The 22,438-nt window shown below is 42.9% G+C and overlaps 1 protein-coding gene across 2 annotated transcripts in view; it reads right to left on the bottom strand.

The window, feature by feature from the left end:
• Positions 1 to 1,497: 1,497 nt before the first annotated feature.
• Positions 1,498 to 22,438, bottom strand: part of LHFPL2 (LHFPL tetraspan subfamily member 2) — a 243,455-nt gene continuing 222,514 nt past the window's right edge. For both annotated transcript variants that reach the window (XM_036767049.1, XM_036767057.1), the window contains one exon: positions 1,498 to 7,433. In XM_036767049.1, the coding sequence (XP_036622944.1) occupies positions 7,177 to 7,433 (257 nt within the window). In that variant the 3' untranslated portion in view covers positions 1,498 to 7,176. The remainder of the gene's footprint in view (positions 7,434 to 22,438) is intronic.

Below are 22,438 nucleotides of genomic sequence, written 5' to 3'. Positions count from 1 at the left end.
GGAGGAAGAGGAAAGGAATAAGCATTTATATCGATACTGCCATGTGCCGGGCACTGTGCTGAGCACTGACAGGCAGGGGAAGGGGAGCAGGGGAGAGAGGGAGGGAGAGAAAAGCGGGGGGAGGGAGAGAGAGAGACAGAGACAGGTGGGAAGGAGAGGGAGAGGAAGAAGAGAAGGGGGAGGGAGAAGGGAAAAGGGATGGGGAAGGAGAAAGAGGAGGAGAGAGACAGAAAGGGAAAGGGAGAGAAAAAGAGAGCGACAATATGTGTGTGTGTGTGTGTATGTGTGGTATAAGGGAAAGAGTACTGAAATAAAAGTCAAGAATACAATTTCACTACTTAGTAGCTATATGACACCTGAATTTGAATCCTTATCTGCAAAAATGAGGAAAATAATCCTTGCATAACTTCCCTCAGATGGTGGTTTTGTGGTAATTGTACATGAAAGGATTTTTTTTTTAATTTTATAAAGTACTATCTGTGGAAGCCTTAGAAAAAGCCAGAATGCCAAATGATACCAGTGACTCCCGTAGACCTCAAGTGAGGACATGGAATTCTCTGTCCTAGTAACCTGTCCTAGCTGTCCCATGGTACTCGACAAGCTGAGTCACCTTAATTACTAAAACGAGAGTTAGTGACAGTACTGCAGTCTGGGTAGAAGCTGTTGTGAGAAAGAGCCTCCTTAGGAAGTGTGAACTGCTTTGTATGATTGGCTTGGATATTTTGGGGTGAGGGCAAGTATCAGTTTACCATTTCCCAATTATGCTGGGAGTTTATATGGCATTTCCTCACCAGGTGTGGTGGAGCATGTGCATACACATAGACACAGAGACACACATCCCTGTAGGCTGAGGCTGTTGGATCACTTGAGATCATGAGTTCTGAGCTGTGTATATTGTCTGCACTGACATCAATATGATAAGTGGCAGAGAAGGGGGAAACCAGGTTGCGGGAGGTGGGAGAAGGACCCCCCATCCCGACAAAACTCAGAACATGTCAGAAATGAATGGAGGTCGAGACTTCCTGCTGTTCCTCAAAACAAAAATAAAAAATGCCTTTGTATTCAGTACTGCAGCTTTACTTTCTGGATTAACCCTCTAGCTAAATTTTCTGTTTTTCCCCCATAATCATTAACTTCGAGACTCTTCTCAACAGATGTTTTACATGCTCATCTTTAAATAAAGATATGTAGCATTATCTATAAATAAAAGTTGTAGCCCACTTGGAAACTTTTTTTTCCCTATCAGAAGCTCCATGAAATTAGCATAGAGTACATGTGTGCAATACTTTCTTGATCAGGAAGGTATCCACAGCAGTCAGATCAGTACAATCAGGCACATTCAGAATAGGTTTATAAAGTCTAGTTTAATTCAGATCTTTTGGGGGTGGGAAAGAAGATAAAATACATGTGCACAGGAACCTAGGCAATGCTAGAAAAACCACATGTTAGTTGAGAACACAATAGGAGTACCACAAATGATCACTGGCTCAAGCTAAGTCCATCAGCACAGTTTTATTTCGATTTGGCTCAAGTGGCTGTCAAATACCATCCAGCACTGAGGTCCTTCTTCGCCCCCGCCCCCCATGATACCTCAGGCCAATGGATAGTTTCACCACAATCTCAAAAGAAAACAGTCTTGCCTTCCATCCCTTTGGTCTTACAGAGTTATTGCTCCTAAATATAAATGTGTAACTACAGGTCTAGGATTTTTATAAAATCCACTCACTGTTATTACACAGAAATGCCTGCACAAAAAAGCGAGACTGGTGTGGCTAAGAAGAGATGTGTGAAAACAGCCTCGAAGCAGTGGTCCCACATAGATGATAAGTGTAAAAAAAAAGCATATTCAGAAATAAGCTCCTCAGTGATTATATACATATTTATATAATATATTTGCTACTAGAGATTAGCCTGACATAAAAGCAGCTTGGCAGCTTCACATTTCAAATTAAAGGCTAGCAAAAAATTGGGCCTGGATCCTCAGGCTTAACTTTCCAAAAAAAAACAAAACCCAAAAAAGTCTAGTGATTTTATAGATTGAGATTAAACTCATACCAACAGTTTCTTCTCATTTTCTCTCTCTGGCTTACAGAGCACGTTAGGATTGCCATAGATTTATGAGGCCAAAGCCCACATTCTTAACTCTCCTTTGCTTTGAACAGGATGAATTCCCCCCTCCCCCCAACCCTTTTCCAACTCTTCTCCAGTTTTCAAAAACAAAACATATGCCTTTGTTATTGCACATCTCTCACAGACTTGTGTATGTATGTATATATATATATATATATACACATGTACTTCTGTATGTATATATATGTGCATACATGTGCATATATATGCACATATATATTAAATATGCTACACTTCAAAAGAAGGACTATGACACTTACTGAGTACATGTTTAACAAAAGATTATCAAACCACAGATTGAAAATGATTAAAAATATCCCCCCACCCCGAGTCAATATGTCACACTGTTGAGTTAACACACAGGTTTAAAGAATCCACAGAACCACTGGCAAACATTTCAGAAGCCTCACAGTTCACTCAATATCATCATGACACCTTACAGATTCGCCCGAAGTGGAGACAGGCAAAATAAATAGGACTCTTCTGGTGCAATAGTCTAAGCACATGACATTTTCAATGATATACTATGAGATGGTCAGCTGAAATGGATTAGAAATATTGCAACTATCTTTTTTTTCTTTTTTATACCTGCTAGAAAAGTGGAAGAGCTGAGAAATGAACAGTTAACATCTGCATTTCTTCCCTGCACAGTCTCCATCTTGAGTGGTTTTTAAACAGCTATTTGGAATAACCCGAGTCCAGGCCAAGACAATTTTCAGTAAGTTTTGGTGGAAGGAGATGCATGGTGGTGGGTGGATGGATGGATAGAGGGATGCTGCGTTACCTGCTCTTTCAGTCTAGTGGAGCCGTCAGTCTGGTGTCATTTTTATCCACCAAGTAGATTTCCTTCCTGTTATGTGGTTAGTTTCAGTGTGTGGGATGTTTTTCAGTGGTTTCATTTTCTTGGTAGTTTGTAAGAAAATCCTGCAAGGTCCAACTAATGGAATGAAAATAATTTTTCTTTTGGCTCTGGACACAAATGTTTACATCTTGTAACTGATGGGAAGAGAATAACTGGAGGGATAGCAGCATTCTTACAGCCAAGACAACATCCACACAGATGAAGGTGATGATGATATGATGTAAAGAGAGGCAACTTTTTGGTTCTTGAAGTTATTTAAGCCCATATAAATTAGCTGGATTTCAAAAAAGAGATTGAGCTTGTCTTAAGGGTTGAAATGAAGGAGAAAAAATGGGCGTGGGAACATTTTCTTGCTGAATCTAGAAAAGACCTTTGCCTAATGAACAAAACTGTGATACTTTGCCCCAAAAGCGATAACTGAACAGACAATGAAGCTGGGTTATGTGCCTACATAGAAACTTTAAAGTCAGAACATTAATACGAGATTGAACCCCAGTCCTCCCTAGAGTCTTTTTTAACCCTAGGATTATACGTGATAACAGATGCTGTTAAAGATTCTAAGCTGTTAGTGTAGACAACAAAAATGAGATGAGAATCCACTCTTCAAAAAAAAGAGCTGAATCACCAAGCTTAATACCCACCTCTCCCTTTTCATCTGCGTCACAGGATTTACAATCCACTTACTTTGGACTTTGGTCAAAGTGGGAACTAGTGGTTAGAACAGAAGTCCTGAATATTCTTTCTTTCTCAGCTTCAGAGCCGACCTCCATCCTTTAGCTCACAGGGGTTCCTGGAGTTAGGTCAGGCTAACCTGCAGCCAAGCTTTAGCAGCCCCTGGCATTATGGCAGGTGTGTGTACTCACAAGCGATTGCAATCACTAGGTGAAAGGCAAGAGCCCGGTAGTGATTACACAGTTTTTAAAGGGAGCTGCTTGAGAAAATCTTGGAAAGCCCATGTTTTGGAGCACTTCTAAAGGTTCAAAAGATTTAAATCTCCCAGGTGGTTGGCTCAATCCTTAGGCCCTCAGCTGAGTCTGGAACTTACTGAGGATAGGCTGGAAGAGGAAGAGCAGAGGGTGATGAGGTATAGGAAATAGGATGAAACCTTCACAGAACTCTTTCCCACCTGAGTAGAATTACTTAGGATGAAACTTGAGAATTTATTGTATTTCCTCTGAGACCTCACAGAATGGAAAGACGTTCTCAAGCTAGAGACACAGTGTTTTAGCAGTTTAGTGCTAGAACAAAAAGTGGAATCACCCTCTCCCTTCCCCCCCAAAAAAAGGCCTTCCTCTGTTTGAATTATTCTCATACTTTACTCCAATGATCTTTGCGTTGCCATCTTTTTGGGTGATTAGAAAGAAAATTCTACTTGGTAATTTTGGATATTAATTTGATTTATTGTTTGAAGTGATCATCATTTTAAACTTGATTCACTATGTGCTGAGTCTCCTCTCCATCCTAACTTCTAATCAATTATTTTGGGAGCTCTTGATTAAAATCATAGATCTAGAGCTGGAAAGGACCTTAGAAGCCATCTACTCTAATCCCTTCAATTTTCAGGTGAGAAAACTGAAGTCCACCATCAGTTGGGTGTGACTTGTCCAAGGTCACAAACATAGCTTGACCCAAGAGCCAACGCTCTTATTATTATCCACAGCCTTCTGGTGAAGATCATCTCTGCAGTTAGAAATACCCAGACCATCATGGCGCCTGTACTCAAAGCATTTTGTGCCTGGTAGAATGGAAGGTCCTTACGAGCAAGAACAATTTTCTTTTTTGACTTTGTGCCTGGCACACAATAGCAGCTTAATGCTTAGTAAATTGAATTGATACAACATGCTAGAACTTCAAGAATCAAGGGTCACCTTCACACCATGAAGAGGAATTGGAGTAGGAATACCTATCCCCCAAGAAGATCATGAATTTTCCTAAGTATTCTAATACAACAGATCCAAAGAAAAACACATGAATTGGGTTTGCTGAGCAGAATGGAAAACATTCTCCTAAGCAGACTACTAGGGCTATAGTTGTTTCCAGCCAAGTCAGTGTTCAAAGCTGAAAGGTTGCTGTAAGAAAGCAAAAAGAAGGACACGTCTCTATTGGTCTCTTTGAAGGTTTTCTTGGGATTTGGCAGTCAATTTGATTTCACTGACAAATATTTTTAGATGCTTTGTGAAACATTAGAAAAGTAACAGCATCATCTAATTTCACAAAAATCCTGTTTTCCTAAATTATGGATGTCCAGATTTGGCCAATTCATGAACATGAAGGAACATAAATGAAGACTTCATGCCTGTAAACCAGGGACTGTAGTTTCGAGAGGAGTATTAGGAATATGGTTTAAAAAATAAAGTTCAGAATCAATCAGAACGATAAAGCTGTGAACACAGGTGTGCTTTCTGGTCCCCATGGCACTTTCCAAGGTTGGCAGAACTTTTCCAGAGACAGGAAAGGAGTCTTCCTGAATTTGTCCATGTACCCCTGCACATATGGGGGCATCCAAAGGGTGTTTTCACATTCAGATTCAGATTCACTGACTCTTAAAACCTACAACTTTTGGGGAAGTATTCCTTCATTACAGTCATTTCATCTTCTTTAAGTCTGTCCTCCAGAAGAGTTGTATGCCTAGAAAAACTAAAGTCACATGACTAGCTGTCTTTTTTTTTGTTTGTTTGTTAAAAAAATGTCAGTTGTGGTAACTGTATTGCTGTTATCGCCGCTAGATTTGGAAATACAGCTGACAGCAACGTGGTGAACAAACAGTGGGAAAATGTCTCCCCACAAATGCTGAGAATTTGGCAGGGCCTCGTAGTTAAGCATCTGAATGGGCCACAGCTGGCCCTGGGACATCAGTCTCTGGAATGAGGAAAGGGAATGAGCTTCCCTTTGGCAGTTGAATGAAGCCAAGTCCTAACAGCAGGAGAAAAACACATGATCTGCATTTGAACTAGAAACTGGGACAGCCTCAGGACTTGCTGGACCCACCAGGCTAGCCTGTTTGACTATGTTCAGGAAAGAAGAGCACGTATCTCTAATTTTAGAGGTGGCCACCACCTAAACCCTACTCTGACGCTTCTAGATGTGGAGGTGACCTTGCATTCTTTCTCAAAATTAAGCCACGGTAGGTCCTACAAAGCTGGAAAGGCTTCAAGTGGAGGCCTGGTGACAGACTTTGTGTTTGTTGGTCAAGGACCAGCCTAGCTAGGGCCAGAAAGGCACCCGACCAAAAGTCTGGACACTGAAGGCTGGGGCAGGAGATCTTATTTTGGCCATGGACACTCACTAATACTACAGCCTGAAGTGTAAAGAAGGGTCAGTGTCCGTGGGGTGAATGAAACTTGGAGCCATCAAAGTGTTGGAAAGATCAAAGATGGCACCTTCATTACCCCGTTTCTCCAATCCCAGAATGACTCTTGGTCCAGCTAACCCAAGAAGGTACCTCATCTCAAGGAATCTTCCCATGCAGGAGCTTACAAAGGGCTGCAGCCCCAAGGTTAATATCACCTCCAGTTCTTTGCATGGTACCCAAGGAAGGTGAGTGCCTTGACCCAGTAACAATTGCCTGCTTCCCCTTTAACCTCTATGTTTTCTCCCCTGCAGGAATGGAGTATAGTTTCATTTTCACCCAGCAAAGTGTTCTGTAACAGGCAGTAAAGCTGTATTCGGAGTCATTTTAGACAATAATCTTCCCCCATCCCCCAACTCATTCTGATGGATGTTCTTTGTACAAGGGTCCTAAACCTGTGGTAGAAGATGCTCTCAAAACACAGAGAGGAGAACCCTCGTGACACCCCCAAGCTAGTTTCCTGTCTCATCCTGTCCAGAATAAAGATTACTGGCTTTATTACTTAACTCAGAATCCTCCAGGGGCTCCCAGGAAGATGCAATCTAACAATGACAGCATTTGTCAGCTATTTAACATGGTTTATATGCTATTTACATGCTTCTAAACTCCCTCCCCCACCTTGCCCCATTGGCGGCTTGTGTCCAGCTTCTCTGACATGGGCTGTTTCTTCCTGTCGGTTCCTCAGAGACCCGGGAGAACGAAGGATGGCTTCAGTAGAAACAGGCCCCTGACGACACATGGGCGGTCACAATCAGTGAAAACAGGAAAGTGGATCCTTTTCCAAAGTTAATCAGGAAAGAACAGGCTTTGATCTCTTCTCTCTCTCTTTCTCAAATTAAAGGAGGCAGATCAGGTTTTTCCCTTCTTCGATTTCTTCTTGTACTTTGTCACTGGACGTGGCAATCTCGGCTTGTGCTGAGAGGACGGCACAGATGAATGTCAGGACAGTGCCACCAATGGCCGTGTAGAAGGCCCAGCCTAATGAGCACTCTCCTAGTTTATAGGCAGAAGCATAATGTCCACAGTAGTTTATTGCCTTCTGGGAACCCCAACCAGCAGGGTAGAGTATCAAGCCTAGGATAAGGAACAGACCTAAAGGAAGGGAAAAAAAAAACAGAATAAGACTAGGAGTTAACAGTGAAATAGAAGGTTCATCAGAGCTAGGCCAACATTCCTATTCAAGTGTTAATGACGGCGCCTGCTCTGGACAACCACAGAGTAACCTGATGGTGTCCTTTCTACAGCGGACAGCTGGAGACTCGGACTTTAACAGGTTGATGGTTTTGAGCAGCCCCCAGAGACCAGCGTGGCACGACCTAGATCAATTCCCTTCCATTATGAATGGAAGGTTGCTTGGCTACACTATCACCTCTTTTATGGAGGTTCACTTTGTTGGCAGAGGCCAGGCCTACTGTTGGCAGGCTCCCCTTTTAGAAAACACACTAACAGAGAATATGGACATTGAAAAGATTGTCTTGGAGACCTAAATAATCTCCTTATAACTTCAGGGCACCCATGAAGATCAGTTTACCAGTTTGCAGCACAGCACACCCAAGCAAAGAGAAAGGTATAATGGCTCCCATTTGAGTAGCAATGCATGGGGCACTGGACTTGGAGTCGTGTAGTCCCAGGCTCCGAATTTATTTTAGACATTTGCCTTACATCATAGAGGGATCATAATCTTGTTCATTCATTCACTAAACATTTATTAAGTGCCTAATATATGCCACTGTAGGCATGTATTAAGTATGCTGTGTATAGTGTACAGTGCCACTGTAGGCACTGTATTAAGTGTACTAAGAGATACGGAAGAGGCAAAAGCCAGTCCCGGCCCTCAAGGAGCCTCCAATCTCCAAGTGGAGACAACACGCAAAGCAAGCTATGTCCAGGATAAATAATTAACAGAGAGAAGGCACTAAAATTAAGAAGGCACTAGGGAAGGCTTCTTATAGGAGGGAGGTGGAATTTTAGTTGGGACTTAAAGGAAGCCAGGGAGGACAGTAGTAAGAGACTTTATTGTATTTTGACCTGGCAGAGATCTTAGAGGCTACTGAATCCAACTAATTTTCCAGTTTAGGCCACTGAGGCACAGAAAGGATAAGTGACTTACCCAAGCTCACACAATAGTAATTATGTGAGGGAGGATTTGAATTCAGGTCTTTCTTACTTCAAGTCTAGCACTATCCACCATGCCACCCACTTACTGACTGTGGGACTCTGGGCAAGTCATGAGCCAATTTGAGTTTCAGTCGTCTTATTCTTAAAATGAAGGGGTTGGACCACAAGGCCTCTAAAGTGCTTCTGAGATTGAAATTGAGGAGCTCAGGTTTACACAGGATTTTGTTCACAATAACCCTGTGAGGCTGGTCATGCAAATGTGGTTAATCCCATTTTATGGAGAGGAAATTGAGTCTCCGCAAGCTGAAGTAACTAGATTTCAGTTCTCTGCCTCGAGTCGCTAACATGCTGCTTTTGTAGGGATGTTCATTAACAACTGCAAGCCAGTTTTCAGACAGATTTCTGCCTCATTTGCCTACACAATAAAAAACAAATTGAAGACTTCACGTTGTGCTCCCTCTCTGGGTGCCTATATTGAGCAGAGCGTCAAGTATGGCTTCATGTTATGAAGATAAGAGAGAAGCTCTTGCTTTCACCCTGCTGAGCCCACCAGCCATGACGGCAGAATAAACCCTCATCTCTCCTAGTCATCAGTTTGACTGTTCATTGGACAAACCAAATGATTACTGAGTTGTTGTTGGTTTTTTTCCTGGTGAGTTCAAAGATACAGAACAAGTCCCAGCTATCAGCTGAGAAGAATTTTTTTAGATGGGGGAAGAGAAAGAAATAAACATTTCTATGATACCTACTTTCTATGATACCTACTATGTGCCAGGCACTATGTTAAGCACTTTTTAAAAACAATTATTTTGTTTTTAATTTATGGAATAAAGCAAGCATTTCGATAACATAGTATAATAAGAAAGATGATTGGACATGAAACTGTAAATCTATTATGTACAACTTTTAAATATATAATAAAGTTATCATGTACATTTCTTTTTTTCCCTTTTTTTCTTCCCTCCCCGCCCAAGAGATGGCTACCATTAGATACAAATAGGCATATGGTGGGGGTGGGGTAGATGTATGTAAAACTATTCTATACCTACTTCTATTTCTCAGTTCTTTCTCTGGATACAGGTAGCATCTTCCTTCATATGTCCTTTATAGTTCATTTGGTATTTTTAATAATCAAAATGACTTATTCACTCAAAGTTGTTCTTCAAACAATATTGTTGGATCTGTATATAATGTTCTCTTGGTTCTGCTCATTTCACTCATTATTTCCTGCAAGTCTTTCCATGTTTTCCTAAGATCATTGAGTGCACCATTTTTTATAGCTAAGCACTTTTTACAAGTATTATCTCTGATCCTCAGATAGGAGCTATTATTATCCCCATTTCATCGTTGAGGAAACTGAGGCAAACAGAGGTTAAGTGATGCCCAGGGTCACACAGCTAGTAAGTGTCTGAGGCAAAGTTTGGACCCAGACCTTCTGGATTCTGGGCTGCTTCCCCCTGAATTTTTAAAAATAAAATCAAGATCTGCTAATGGGAAACAGAACTCTGTCCACCATCTCTTTTTAACAAAACCCACACCTTAGGGTGCCTACATTAAATTTTCACCATATAGAAAGTAACTTTGGTCAAGGTCAGCATGGAAGGGAATTGATCTAATTGCCAGGAGTGGGGAAGCCTAGGCCTCGAGGCCACGTGTGGCCCTCTAGGCTCTCAAGTGCGGCCCTTTGACTGAATCCAAACTTCGAAGAACAAATCCTTTTTTCTGTTTTCTCTCTCAAAGCCCAGGGCTGGTTCTAGTCCTTCTGGCAGGTAAAGACAAAAGGCCTTTCCTCCTATAAGCTACAGCTGGAGCGTTCTTATTTTCCCTTTCAGATTTCTAATCCATAACTTAACATCCTGGAGTTAGAAGTAAGCTGCTGGAAGAAGAATCCTGACATAAACTTATTTTCACTCCTAGGTCTTTGTCAGTTTTCCCACCTGGACTGAAATGCTCTTGATTCATTCAGCACACACAGATCTTCCGTGTTTACCATACAGAGGAAACCTGAACGTAAAGCTTTTAATGGTAACTCCTACTCCGTGGAGAACTTAACTGAATTCCCAATTGTATTGTGTTTGTAACTGATGCTAGGACCCCACCCCAGACCTCAGCTTTTCACTAATAATATTAGCTAGCATTTATATAGTGCTTTAGAGGCAGCTAGGTGGCACAGTGGATAGAGTGCTTTGCTGCCAGAGTCAGGAGGACTTGAGTTCAGACACTTGGACTAGCTGTATGACCCCGGGCAGATCACTTAACTTCAGTTTCTTCATCTGGAAAAGGGATAATTATAGCACCTACCTCCCAGCGTTTTTGTGAGGATCAAATGTGAAGCGCCTGGCACATAGTAGGTGCTATGTAAATGTTTGCTATTGTTATTACTTTAAGGTTTATATATGTTAACTTGTTTGATCCTCCCCAAAACCCTCTGAAGTAGGAGCTATTACTAGCCCCACTCTAGGTAAGGAACTGAAACAGAGACAGGTGTGACTTGCCCAAGGTCTTACAGCTAAGTAAGTGTCTGAAGCAGGATTTGAGCTCAGGCCTTCCTAACTCTAACTCCAACACTCTATCCACTGTGCCACCTAGATGCCTTGAGCTGAGAAAGACTGCTTGCTGCCTCCCTGTCTCCTGGGGCATTCTGGTGAGTTCATTTCATAGCAGCATCAGGCATCACAGCCAATGTAGCAGAAGTGGGTTGCACTGAGTCCATCTCTTCCAACTACCCTATGCTTACATATCAAGGAAAGGCAGCATGGGACAGAGGGAAAAGACTGGGCTATTTCAACTTGAGAACCTGGGTTCTAATCCCACCTATGTTACTTAATACCTGTGTATTCCTGTCTTGGATCAATCAGCCTCCATAGGCTTCCTCATCTGTAAAACAAGAGGGTTGGACCAGAGGGTATCTGAGGCCCCTTCTCTCCAGAGCTCTGATCCTGCAATTACATCTGAAGTCAGAAGACCTGGATTTGAACACCAGTTCTCTTGGCTGCATTTCAAAGACATTTCACCTCTTTGAGACTCAGTTTTTTTGTCTGTAATATGAGACAGGAGCAGCAAGGTGGTGCAGTGGAGAGGGAGGAAGCCTCATCCTTGTGAATTCCAATCTGGCTTCAGACACTAACTAGCTGTGTGACCCTGGGCAAGTCACTTAACCCTGTTGGCCTCAGTTTCCCCATATGTGAAATGAGCTGGAGAAGGACATGGCAAACCACTCTAGTATCTTTGCAAAGAAAACCCAAATGGGGTCCTGAGGAGTTGGACACAACTGAAATGACTGAACAACCACAACAATGACACTGTTGGATTAGCTGATCTCTAATGTTTCTTTCAGTTCTAAAGCCAATAAAATGGTGCCCCCTACAATGCCTTGGATGGATAGGCCCTTAGGATTTTCTATGGTTATTTCAATTGACCAAAAGAATAGGGCTCTCACATGTGCAATCACACATTACACCACCCCAAAAGGGGTTGGGATGAAGAGAATGAATATGTCCAATTCCCTCTTAGAATGGAGCCACATGAGACATACACTGGCAGAAAAGAGGACTCAGGAAATAGATAAGGACAGTAGAGATGAGAAGGAGAGGTGTGAAAATGGGAGACATCTGGCAGAGAAAGAACTGGCATTACAGCACCTGGCTGTAAGACTGTTGGAAATGAAAGATGGTGAATTACTGTAACATTCCTAAGGTTCACCTTGGAAAACCCAAGGGTTGTTATTCATCATGATCTCACTCCAGCATTTCAGTCACTGCCAGTTGCCTTGGGCTTCTGAATGACTCTCCTCCTCCAACCCCAAAGGATCAAGGAGGTCTTGGTTTGGTCCATGCAGAAGGCCAAAGCATCTCTCTGAAATGCACAGGATTCTGGGGTGTGTCCCCAAAGTCAAGACAGGGTCTCCCACAGAAGCGTTCATGAGTAAAATAAAATCCAGCCCTAGGGTAGGCTTAGGCCAGACTGCAGACCATCAAAATGATGGAGTGTGGTGAAGTCTCATTAAACATTAATTTGTCAGACAGTTCTTCAAAAACCTAGCAACCTAACATCTGAACAAACCAGCTGTCTTCTCTTTTAATGTTTACATGTAAGCATAGAACCAAATGGCCTCTGCTCTCCCTAAACAGATTATGGGGCCTTAAAATTTCAACAAGTGGAAATTGGGGGCAGGTGGAGGGAATGGAAGCCTTCTTTGTTGTTGTTATTCAGTCCCGTCCAACTCTTCATGACCCCAATTGGGATTTTCTTGGTAGAGATACGGGAATGGTTTGCCATTTCCTTCTCTAACTCATTTTACAGATGAGGAAACTGAGGTCAACAAGGTTAAGTGACTTGCCCAGGGTCACACAACTAGTAAGTGTCTGAGGCCAGATTTGGACTCATAAAGATGACTCCAAGCCTAGTACTCTACTCACTGTGCCACTTGGATGCCCCATAGGGCTTTTTAGGGTTATCTCAATTGGCTAAAAGACTAGAAACCTAGGGCTCACATGTCCAATCACACATTCCACATTCCTGGGAAGGAAATTTTGGGTCTAGGGAATAATGTAAACAAGGCACAGAGATAGGAAGCTGAGGAAAATTTTCATAGAAAAGGAAATAATCCAGTTTGTCTGCAGTGTACAGTACACGAAAGGAATCAGTTTGAGTTTAAGCTAGAAATATACCATTTAAATGCCCTTGGAAGAATGAATAACCCTACCTAGGGACCAAAATTAATACCTAAGAGTGGCTTTCCCAATGCCCTCGGGCTCTAGCAGAATCTTTGATCAGCCCACCCAAAGGACGCTTGTGCTCCCTAAGAAATAGCATTGATTTTCAGCTCCAGGCACAGCATGCATCCAGTGGGAGAGTGGAAGCTGGCATTTAGGTAGAATGGTATTCTATTAAGGCCTTATGCCTTTTCCAAGGGATGCTCCCTTGGCTTGGGGTACCATATGCCTATAGTTGGAACTGCCTGTGATATGAGGAGAGGAAGCAGGCCTTGCTGCTTTCTCTGAGCTCCAGGCATTCTGGGGAATGCTCCCAATTCAGGAATCTACACACAGCCCTGCTACGAATCCCCAACCTTGCACAGGCCCCCATTCGGGTAAAGGTTGGCACTTCTTCCTTGACTTGGCTGCCTTCAGAAAGACTAAATACCCTGATGAATTGTAGCTCTGCTTAAATATTAATTCTGCACTTAATTTGCCTCACATGGTTTAAACAAGCCCAGCAAATAAGACGGATGTGTTCTAATATTTGTCGGAAGCACAGGCATGGAGCTACAACCTTTGTGCCTGTGCCAGGCTCAGGAGGGTGGCAGGAGATACAATTTCAAGGGCAATGTCAACTCAGCTCTTTTCTCAGGGTCGGAGGTGGCTGTCTGTCTGATGACTGGTAACTTCTGAATATGAATTGGGCTAATAAGGATTGTATCTCCCACCCTACTCCCACTCCAAGAGCTCTTTACAGACAGCTTAGGTGTCTTCTACCCTGATGGCACGTACGGGGCATTGCCAGCATCCCAGGATGTACTGTCTTGGGTTGTCTCCATTCTACTTACAACTGAGGCAAAGCTTATGGTAGCATTGTTGTTGAGTCACTTTGCCCGTGTCTGATTCTTCTTCAGACCATCCAGAGATACTGGTGTGGTTTGCCATTTTCTTCTCCAGCTCATTTTACAGATGAGTTGCTGAGGCAAATAGCGTTAAGTGACTTGCCCAGGGTCAAACAGCTAACATCTGTCTAAGGTCTGATTTGAACTCAGGTCTTCCTGACTCTAACCCCTGAGCTCTATCCACTGCTGACCTCAATTCATGATAAAGGAAGGCAGATTTCTCTTATCTTATGGTTGGTATCTACAGGCCTATTTAAAAGCTTTATCCTAGGTTTTTATAAGCCCACAAGAGAGTGCATGTGAGAGTGGAAACAAAACAAAACTAAACTAAAAACCAAGCAAGGGAACATCTGCAATTCTGATCAGAAAGCCAAGAGCAAAAGTACCCTGGGCAAGCAGCCTGTGCAAACAGCCAGAGTGCCTTGTCTGGGGGCCTGCAGAAGCTGTGCTATTTTGGTGGGAGGAAGCTGCCTCCTGTTTCACCAGTGACCACTGTCCACTCTGTCTTCGGCTGGGAAACTCGAACAGTTCTTGTTTCTAGGAACAGTAGCGTGCCAGCACAGACTGAGATTAAGGCCCCTGGCCGGAGATGTCAGCCAGAGGGATGCTAATAGGTCAAGAAGAGCTGGAAGGGGCTATGGTCCAGTCCAAGGCCCTTATTTTGTAGAAGACGAAACTGATGCTCACAGACAGCAGCAACGTGACCCCGCCCCCCCTTCCTTGAGGGCAGGGACTATCTTTTGCCTTTCTTTGTATTCCTAGTACATAGCACAGTGCCTGGCATGCAGCAGACACCTAACAAATGTTTGCTGATTGACTGACCAAGGTCACATATAAGTAAATAGTAGATCCAAACCAAGAAAACACCAAGCTTCTGACCAGGAAAACAAACAAAATATTAACCTCTAACTGAGTTCAGAGTCGTTCAAGGAAACGATTTGCACCTTCCCATTGGAATGTTTGGCTTTGCCTTCTAGCTAAGTGTTTTCCTTTCTTTCCCAAGGCAGGCAAAGATTTACAGAAAAGTTCAGCGACTGAGGTGACCTTCTCAGCAGGGAAACTGATAGGTGGGTGATTCACAAACAGCCCTGGTTTTCACTGAACAAATGCCTGCACTTTCCAGTAGGCGGGACTCATGTATTTTTCATTCTTTTTTTTTTCTTTTTTGAATTTCCTTTTTAATTTATGGAATAAAACAAGCATTTCCATAACAGTATAATAAAAAAAGATGATTGCTCATGAAACTGCAAATCTACCGTGCGCAACTTGCTCTTTCTTTCAAATATACAACAAAATTATCATGCAAATGTCTTTTTTTCTTCCTCCCCCACCCCACCCCCCACCTTAGAGATGGCTACCATTAGACACAAATAGGTATGTATGTGTAAAAATAGTCTATACATACTTCTATTTGTCAGTTCTTTCTCTGGATGCAAATAGCATTTTTCTTCTTATGTCCTTTATAGTTAATTTTGGTATTTATAATAGTCAAAATAACTTATTTGCTCAAAGTCTTTCTCAAAACAATACTGCCATTACTGTATACAACATTCTCTTGGTTCTGCTCATTTCACTTCATTATTTTCAGTCTAACTATGTCTTTCTAAGATCACTGAGCTCATCGTTTCTTATAGCACAGCAGTATTCCATCGCAAGCATATACCGCAACGTGTTCAGCCATTCCCCAATTGATGGCATCCTTACAATTTCCAGTTCTTTGTCACCACAAAGAAAGCTGCTATAAACATTTTAGAACATATAGGTTCTTTTCCTTTTCCCTAATTATCTTTGGAAATAGCCCACGTAGTGGTATTTTTCAATGATGGGAAGCAGATCTGCTGGTCTGACCTTGGAAATCAGTCCCCAAACCCTTGGTCAGGAGCAGCTACCTGGCTCTGGAGGGACTTCAAATGGCATGCCCATCATCAGCCCATCACATTGGGACCATTTTCCTGACAGATCTCAAACAGATCCCAAACAGGCTTTTAAATTCCTGATCAAATAGCACAAGGAAGGTTTTCATAAACATCACAAAATAAACCAGAAAATTAACTAAGCATTTTCATAAAGGTAGCATAGTCCAGTAGCCTAATACTCTGCTGCAATTTCTAGGTTCCAGTTAGGAAGAGAGAGCATAAAATAATGACTGTGACCTCATTTGGGGTTTTCTTGGCAAAGATGGTTTGCCATTTCATTCTCTGGCTTATTTTACAGATGAGGAAACTGAGGGAAACAGTGTGGAGTAACTTGCCCAGGATCACACAGCTAGTGAGCATCTGAAGCTGGATTTGAACTCAAGTCTTCTGACTCCAGGCACCGAGCTCTATCCACAACGCCACCTAGCTGCCCTTGTTTGCTTTTCTATCACCTAAATTTCTCACATCTCTTTCTTTTCCTAGAGAGCCAACCCCTGTAATAAAGAATTTTGTATGTTATTGGACTTTAACTGGGAAATGCAAATCCCTTGATAAGGGCAGTCTCCAACTGAGGAACTGTGGAAAGAGTGCTCAATTTGAAATCAGTGGCTCTGGGTTCTAACACTGATGGCTTTACTACTAACTTCCCATGTGCCTTTTACCTGGACAGCTGGGTAGTGCAGTGGATACAGCCCTGGGCTTGGAATCAGGAAGTCTCATCTTCCAGTTCAAATTTGGCCTCAGTCTCTTACTAGCTGTGTGACCCTGGCAATTAAGTCACTTTGAGCACCTTCAGTTTTCTCTTCCATAATATAGGGTAGTTGGATCAGATGATTCCAACTCTAAAATCCTATGGTTCAATTTTAGGAAGAATTATGTATGTGGAAATAGGACGAAAGGGTTAGATTTCAGAACCAGTTGGGCAGTTGATGGGTGGAGCAATTTTGTTGCTGGTTTCAGCTCCTTCTTTTGGCCCAAATGAGTAGTTTGGCTCCAGATGATTTATTTATTTATTTTTGGTAGCTGTGTTGAAAACCTCATGAAACTGATGATCGGTATTAACCTACTTTTCAAAAGACAAAGACATGTTTCCTTAGCCAGCTTCTGGAAGGTGGAAGAGTGAGAAGAGGCAAAGAGGAGATGGATACTCTGGAGAGGTTGGATTTTTGCTCCTCTCCTCCAGATTTGTGCTTGGAATCCCCAGATCTGGGGAGCAATTCCTGCCATCCAAACACTGTTTTTTAATGTATATTCCATATGGTAAAAATATTGTGTTAGGTCCTCAGGCAGACATAAGATAATTGAGATATGACTCCTGCTCTCCTGGAGACAAGAGTCAGTGAGTGTGGTAAACTAGAAAGCACTAGGCTAAGAGTCAATAAAAAGGTTCTAATGTGATCTTTGCTGATGAGTGAAGTAGTCTGGAAGGAGAAGGGAAGGAGAAGGGAAGGGAAGGGAAGGGAAGGGAAGGGAAGGGAAGGGAAGGGAAGGGAAGGGAGCCCTGCATAGAACCCTGAGGGACACCTACAGTTAGAGGTCTTCATCTCGATGAAAATCCAGCAAAGGAGACAGAGAAGAAGCAATCAGAGAGGAAGGAGGAGAACCAGGAAACACTAGTGGCCCAAAAACCTAGAGAGAAAAGAATACCAAGGAGAAGAACGAGATTAACAGTGTCAAAGGCTTCAGAGAGGTCAAGGAAGACGAGGATTAAGAAAAGGCCATTGGATTTGACAACTAAGGGATCTTTAGTAACTTTGGAAAGAACAGTTTCATTGGATTGATGAAGTTGGAAGCCAGATTGTGAGGGGTTAAGAAGAGAGTGAGAAGAGAGAAAGTGGAGGCACATATTGTTAATGGCCTTCTCAAGAAGCTTGGCCACAAAAAGCAGAAGAGATATAGGGCAATAGTTAGCAGGGATGGATAAATCAAGTGAGGGGTTTTTGAGGATAGTGGAGACATAGGCATGTTGGTAGGCAGTAGGGAAGGAGCCAATAGACAGGGAGAGATTGAATATGAGTGAGAGAGCGGGGATGACAGAAGGGCAATGTGTTGGAGGAGATGGGATGGGATGGGATGACTTGTGCAGGTGGATGGGTGGGCCTTGTTAAGGAATAAGGTCACCTTTTCATGGGAGGAGATAACGGCAGAAGGCACATGAGTAACATGAGATGAAGAGGGAAGAAGAGGGAGCTTATGGTGGATGGCCTCAATTTTTTTTTTCTGTGAAATACAAAGCAAGGTTCTCTTTGGAGAGTTTGTGGGGAGGAGGAGTCATGGGAGGTTTGAGGAGGAATGAGAAGGTTTGGTAGAGCTGCTATAGAGACGGGGATAATAATTTAATAAGGAAGGTATAGTAAAATTGCCTAACAGCAGTGAGAGTCCAGTTGAGTTTGTAGAATATGAATTAGTAGTAGAGCCAGTCAGAATGTGTGCTTTTTGCCACTTGACTTTCATTATTATGTGTATAGGAGTAATGGTAGCAGATAGTGGGAGCTATCCAAGGCTAAGGCTTGGCAGGCACTTGGCAGTATGAAAAGATAGCTTAGTGATTAGGGATGGGGGACAGGAGTAATGAGGAAGAATTCCAAGATGACTCCCTGGTTTCATGCCTGTCTAACTGGGAGTTAGCTGGCAGTACCATTAGCAAAAATAAGGAAGTCAAAAGGAGGAGTAGATTTTGGCAGAAAGGTGAGTTCACCAGAGACTTTTGATAATTTCTAGATTGTGCTAAAAATATTGGCACATGGATTTTCACTTAAATTAATGATTTCCAGAGGAAGTAAAAGACAATAAGGGGAAAATGCAATAGGACTCCTTTCATTTGAGGCTTGCTTGGTGCTTCAAAATCTAGACTGAAAGGGTAGCCAGATGGCACAGTGGATAGAGTACTGGCCCTGGAGTCAGGAGGACCTGAGTTCAAATTCAGCTTCAGACACTTACTATGTGACCCTGGGCAAATCACCTTACCCGAACTACCAGAGAGAGAGAGAGAGAGAGAGAGAGAGAGAGAGAGAGACTTAGGGAAGGTTGTCCAGCCTGGTTATCTCTAACCTACAGGACCTTGAACACACTGAATCACATGGGAGGTAAAATTGAGTTCAGGCCTGTTCCAGAGGCTGAGCCATAACTGACTTAGTCTCCTTACAGTCCATTAGGACGTGGATGACTCATGGCCAAGTCAGGCCTCCTAAGGCTGCATCAGATGTAAGTAACCTCTATCCACTCTCATGCCGGGCTTAATCCACACTTCTGCAGCTGTTCTACAATGAGATCTCTCTTGCTCATGGAGAAATGGATAAGCATTTGCCTTGCTACATCCTCCTCAAAGTCTGTTTTGTGAATAGATGACCTTCACAATACCCATCAGACTCCATAGAAACATTTGGCTTCACCAAATGTTTACCCCAGTTGGGAGACGGGAAGCAGGGAGTAGCACCAGCCAGCAACTGGAGCGAAGCCTCCCCACCACCACGGAAAGAAACCACAAATGAGTCCAGGACTGCTAGCCTTTTAGGTTTGTTTTGGCAAAATGATTTCGATGAGGAAAGTGCAGATTGTCAACCTGACATCATGGCTCTAGCTTCTATTTTTTTCTTCCCCGAATCTGAATTGTGCCTGACAGCTCATTTTTCCCAACAGAAACGGCCTCTTGTCAGCACCCAAGAGGATCTGCCTTTTGACAAAAGGTTCACTCTCTTAAGTTGTCTCAGGATCCCTTGAGAAAGAAAATAGGAGGAAAAAAATAAAATTGAGAGCAAAACTGTCTAGAGACCTTAAATGCCAGGCAATGGGGTTACAGGCCAAAGATCAGACCTGCCAAAATGCACTTTGATAGATGCTGTAGTGAGCTTGTTCCATCGGTGACCCTGCCCGAGGGCAAAACCCTCCCTCTGTGGGTCAGGTCAACATAGAGCACTGAAGTCATGATACCCACCACCACCTTTTTTCTACTGTAACTCCTCCACCTTATAATGTCTTTTTAATAACTTAGCCTTCTCAACCCTGATGCTGGTTCTTAATTCAGTTGCTTTCCCCTCTCCCTTCCTGCACAGTGTATTAGTGGAGAAGACCAGAGGTTTTTGTTAGGTCTCAAGTCACAACTGCCCCTAGGGTTTCCCAGCCCTCGGTATCGGTGTCAGGGTCCCTAACTAGGGCATGCTGCTCAGTCACTAGCAGAGTTGGGGTGGGGGCACTCCTCCTCTTTCTGAGATTCAACAGCCCCAGGCATTAAGCAAAGATCTAAGGGCCACGAGAAGACTATTCTAGCTAGACTATGACCACTAAGCTACCAAAAATTTATTTTCTTAGGTCATATTTCTCTCTACTGTCCAAGAATCATGTTAAGACAAATAAACATTTTAAATCTGGGAGGTGGGTGGGGAGTTCGTCAAATCAGAAAATGTTAGCACCGTATAGTCTCTTCTTTATACTTTCCTTGAGCAACAATTTATCAAGTGTTTAGAACAGGTAATGTCCTTTTCTTGGCACTGGAGGGAAAGGGAGAAAGACAAAAGATCTGGAATATGAAGGAAATAATGAAAAGAGGTAGGGATGAAGCGAGAAGGCACCTTCTAGACCTCCAATTATTTTACAAAGCAACACTCAGAAAAACCATTTGGTCCCGGTTAAAAAGTGGAGAAATCGATTGATGGAACTGACTAGACAGGGGAGATACAAATCCAAATAAGACATTGGTCCAACTGCAAGAAGCTAGATTATACTATGGATGGTTAGGAATGTATACGGATAAATAGAAAACCTATTAGGATGTGCTAAGGGTACAAAAGCAGGAGCAGATCCCATTGGGGAAAGATCACAGGGGGAGGTGGGAGTGGTTCTTGACATTTTTGTGTATCATGGGCTATGGCAGTCTGGTGAAGCCTATCGCTCCCTTCTCAGAATAATGCTTTAAAATGTATAAAATAAAACAAAGGATTAAAAAGGAAACTCATTTATATCAACATACAGTTCTCAGAATACTGTAACATAAGTTCATGGACTGTAGTTTAAGAAGCGCTAAGCTAGGGGATGGAGAAGACTTCACAGAGGACTTGATACTTGGATTCTGATACTACGTTGTCATTGAGTCCTTTCAGTTTGTGACCAGAGTGGCCTTTGTTTTCTTTGGGTGGCTCAGTTTACCTCATTGGGCCTTGCTGGGTCTGCTGCTCCTCTTCTGGGACAGGAAACCCAGAGACCATGCCAGGAAGCAGAGAACTTCCTGTGTGATGAGTCATGGGGCTGGCTGAGGGGAGGTGTTAACTCCAGAGCCATGCCCTGTTAGGTGTTAACCTAGTCTACGCTAGGGGTAGGGGCCAACTCAAGAACCAATTGGCCCTGGTCATTCAGGCGGCGCTTGATGATGTCAAGAACTCTATAAGAGGGGAGAGGACAGCTTAAAGAGCTCTCTTTCCTTTTCTGGTTGGCGCGGGAGCAGTGGCAAGCATGACTCTGGGCCAGCCTTGCTCTCGGATTGAGCCCAGATGTTGGTAACTATGAATTGTATTGAGTCTGTCTGTTGATATTTGTAATTTGTTTGTATTTTGTTTTGAAGTTCGGGGTGCTGGTTCGCTTCTCCCAAACTAAATGAATGTTCTGAACCTCAGGGTGCTGGCTTTTTCCCCTGAAATAAGTGAATGAATCTGTATTTGGTCTGTCTCTTGATGCTTGTCTGCATGCTCCCCTGAACTAACTGAATGCTAACTGAATGCTGGCGTTTTTCCCCTGAACTAAATGAATGTTGTCTGTATGCTAACTGAATGCTGGATTAAAGTAAGCTGGTCAACCCCTTTACTGTGCTTTCTTTGTTTAAGCAGATAAAAAGAACCTGTGCTTTCCCGGCGTGCCAGCAGCCTCCTGGGTGCTGGCTGTGGGGGGATCTTACACCCCCACAGGAGCTGCTAGCTGGATTGTTAAAACACAGTTATGTCTGACTTTATATGACTCCATCTGGGGTTTTCTTGGTAAAGATACTGGAGTGGTTTGCCATTTTCTTCTCTAGCTCATTTTTACAGATGACAAAAGCGAGGCAAACAGGGTCAAGTGACTTGCCCAACTAGTAAGCCATAGAAAAATGTTTAGGAGACGGGTGGCATGGTGACATGGTTTTTAAGAATATAATATAAGAGGGGGCAGCTAGGTGGTGAAGTGAGTAGAGCACCGGCACTGGAGTCAGGAGGACCTAAGTTCAAATGTGGCCTCACACACATGACATACTTACTAGCTGTGTGACCTTGAGCAAGTCACCTAACCTCAATTGCCCTGCCTTCCCCCCTCCAAAATTAAAAAGAACATAAGAGACAATTCTCAAGGACTTATGATGAAAAATGTTATCTGCCTCCAGAGAAAAAACTGATGGAAATTGGCTAACATGACAAAACAGGAAAATGATAAATGCTGGAGAAGATGTGGGGAAATTGGAACACTAATGCATTGTTAGTGGAGTTGTGAACTGATCAAGC

This window comes from Trichosurus vulpecula, chromosome 1 (genome assembly GCF_011100635.1).
Source record: "Trichosurus vulpecula isolate mTriVul1 chromosome 1, mTriVul1.pri, whole genome shotgun sequence".
NCBI classification, from domain to species: domain Eukaryota; kingdom Metazoa; phylum Chordata; class Mammalia; order Diprotodontia; family Phalangeridae; genus Trichosurus; species Trichosurus vulpecula.
This window is presented reverse-complemented; position numbering and strand designations above follow the sequence as displayed.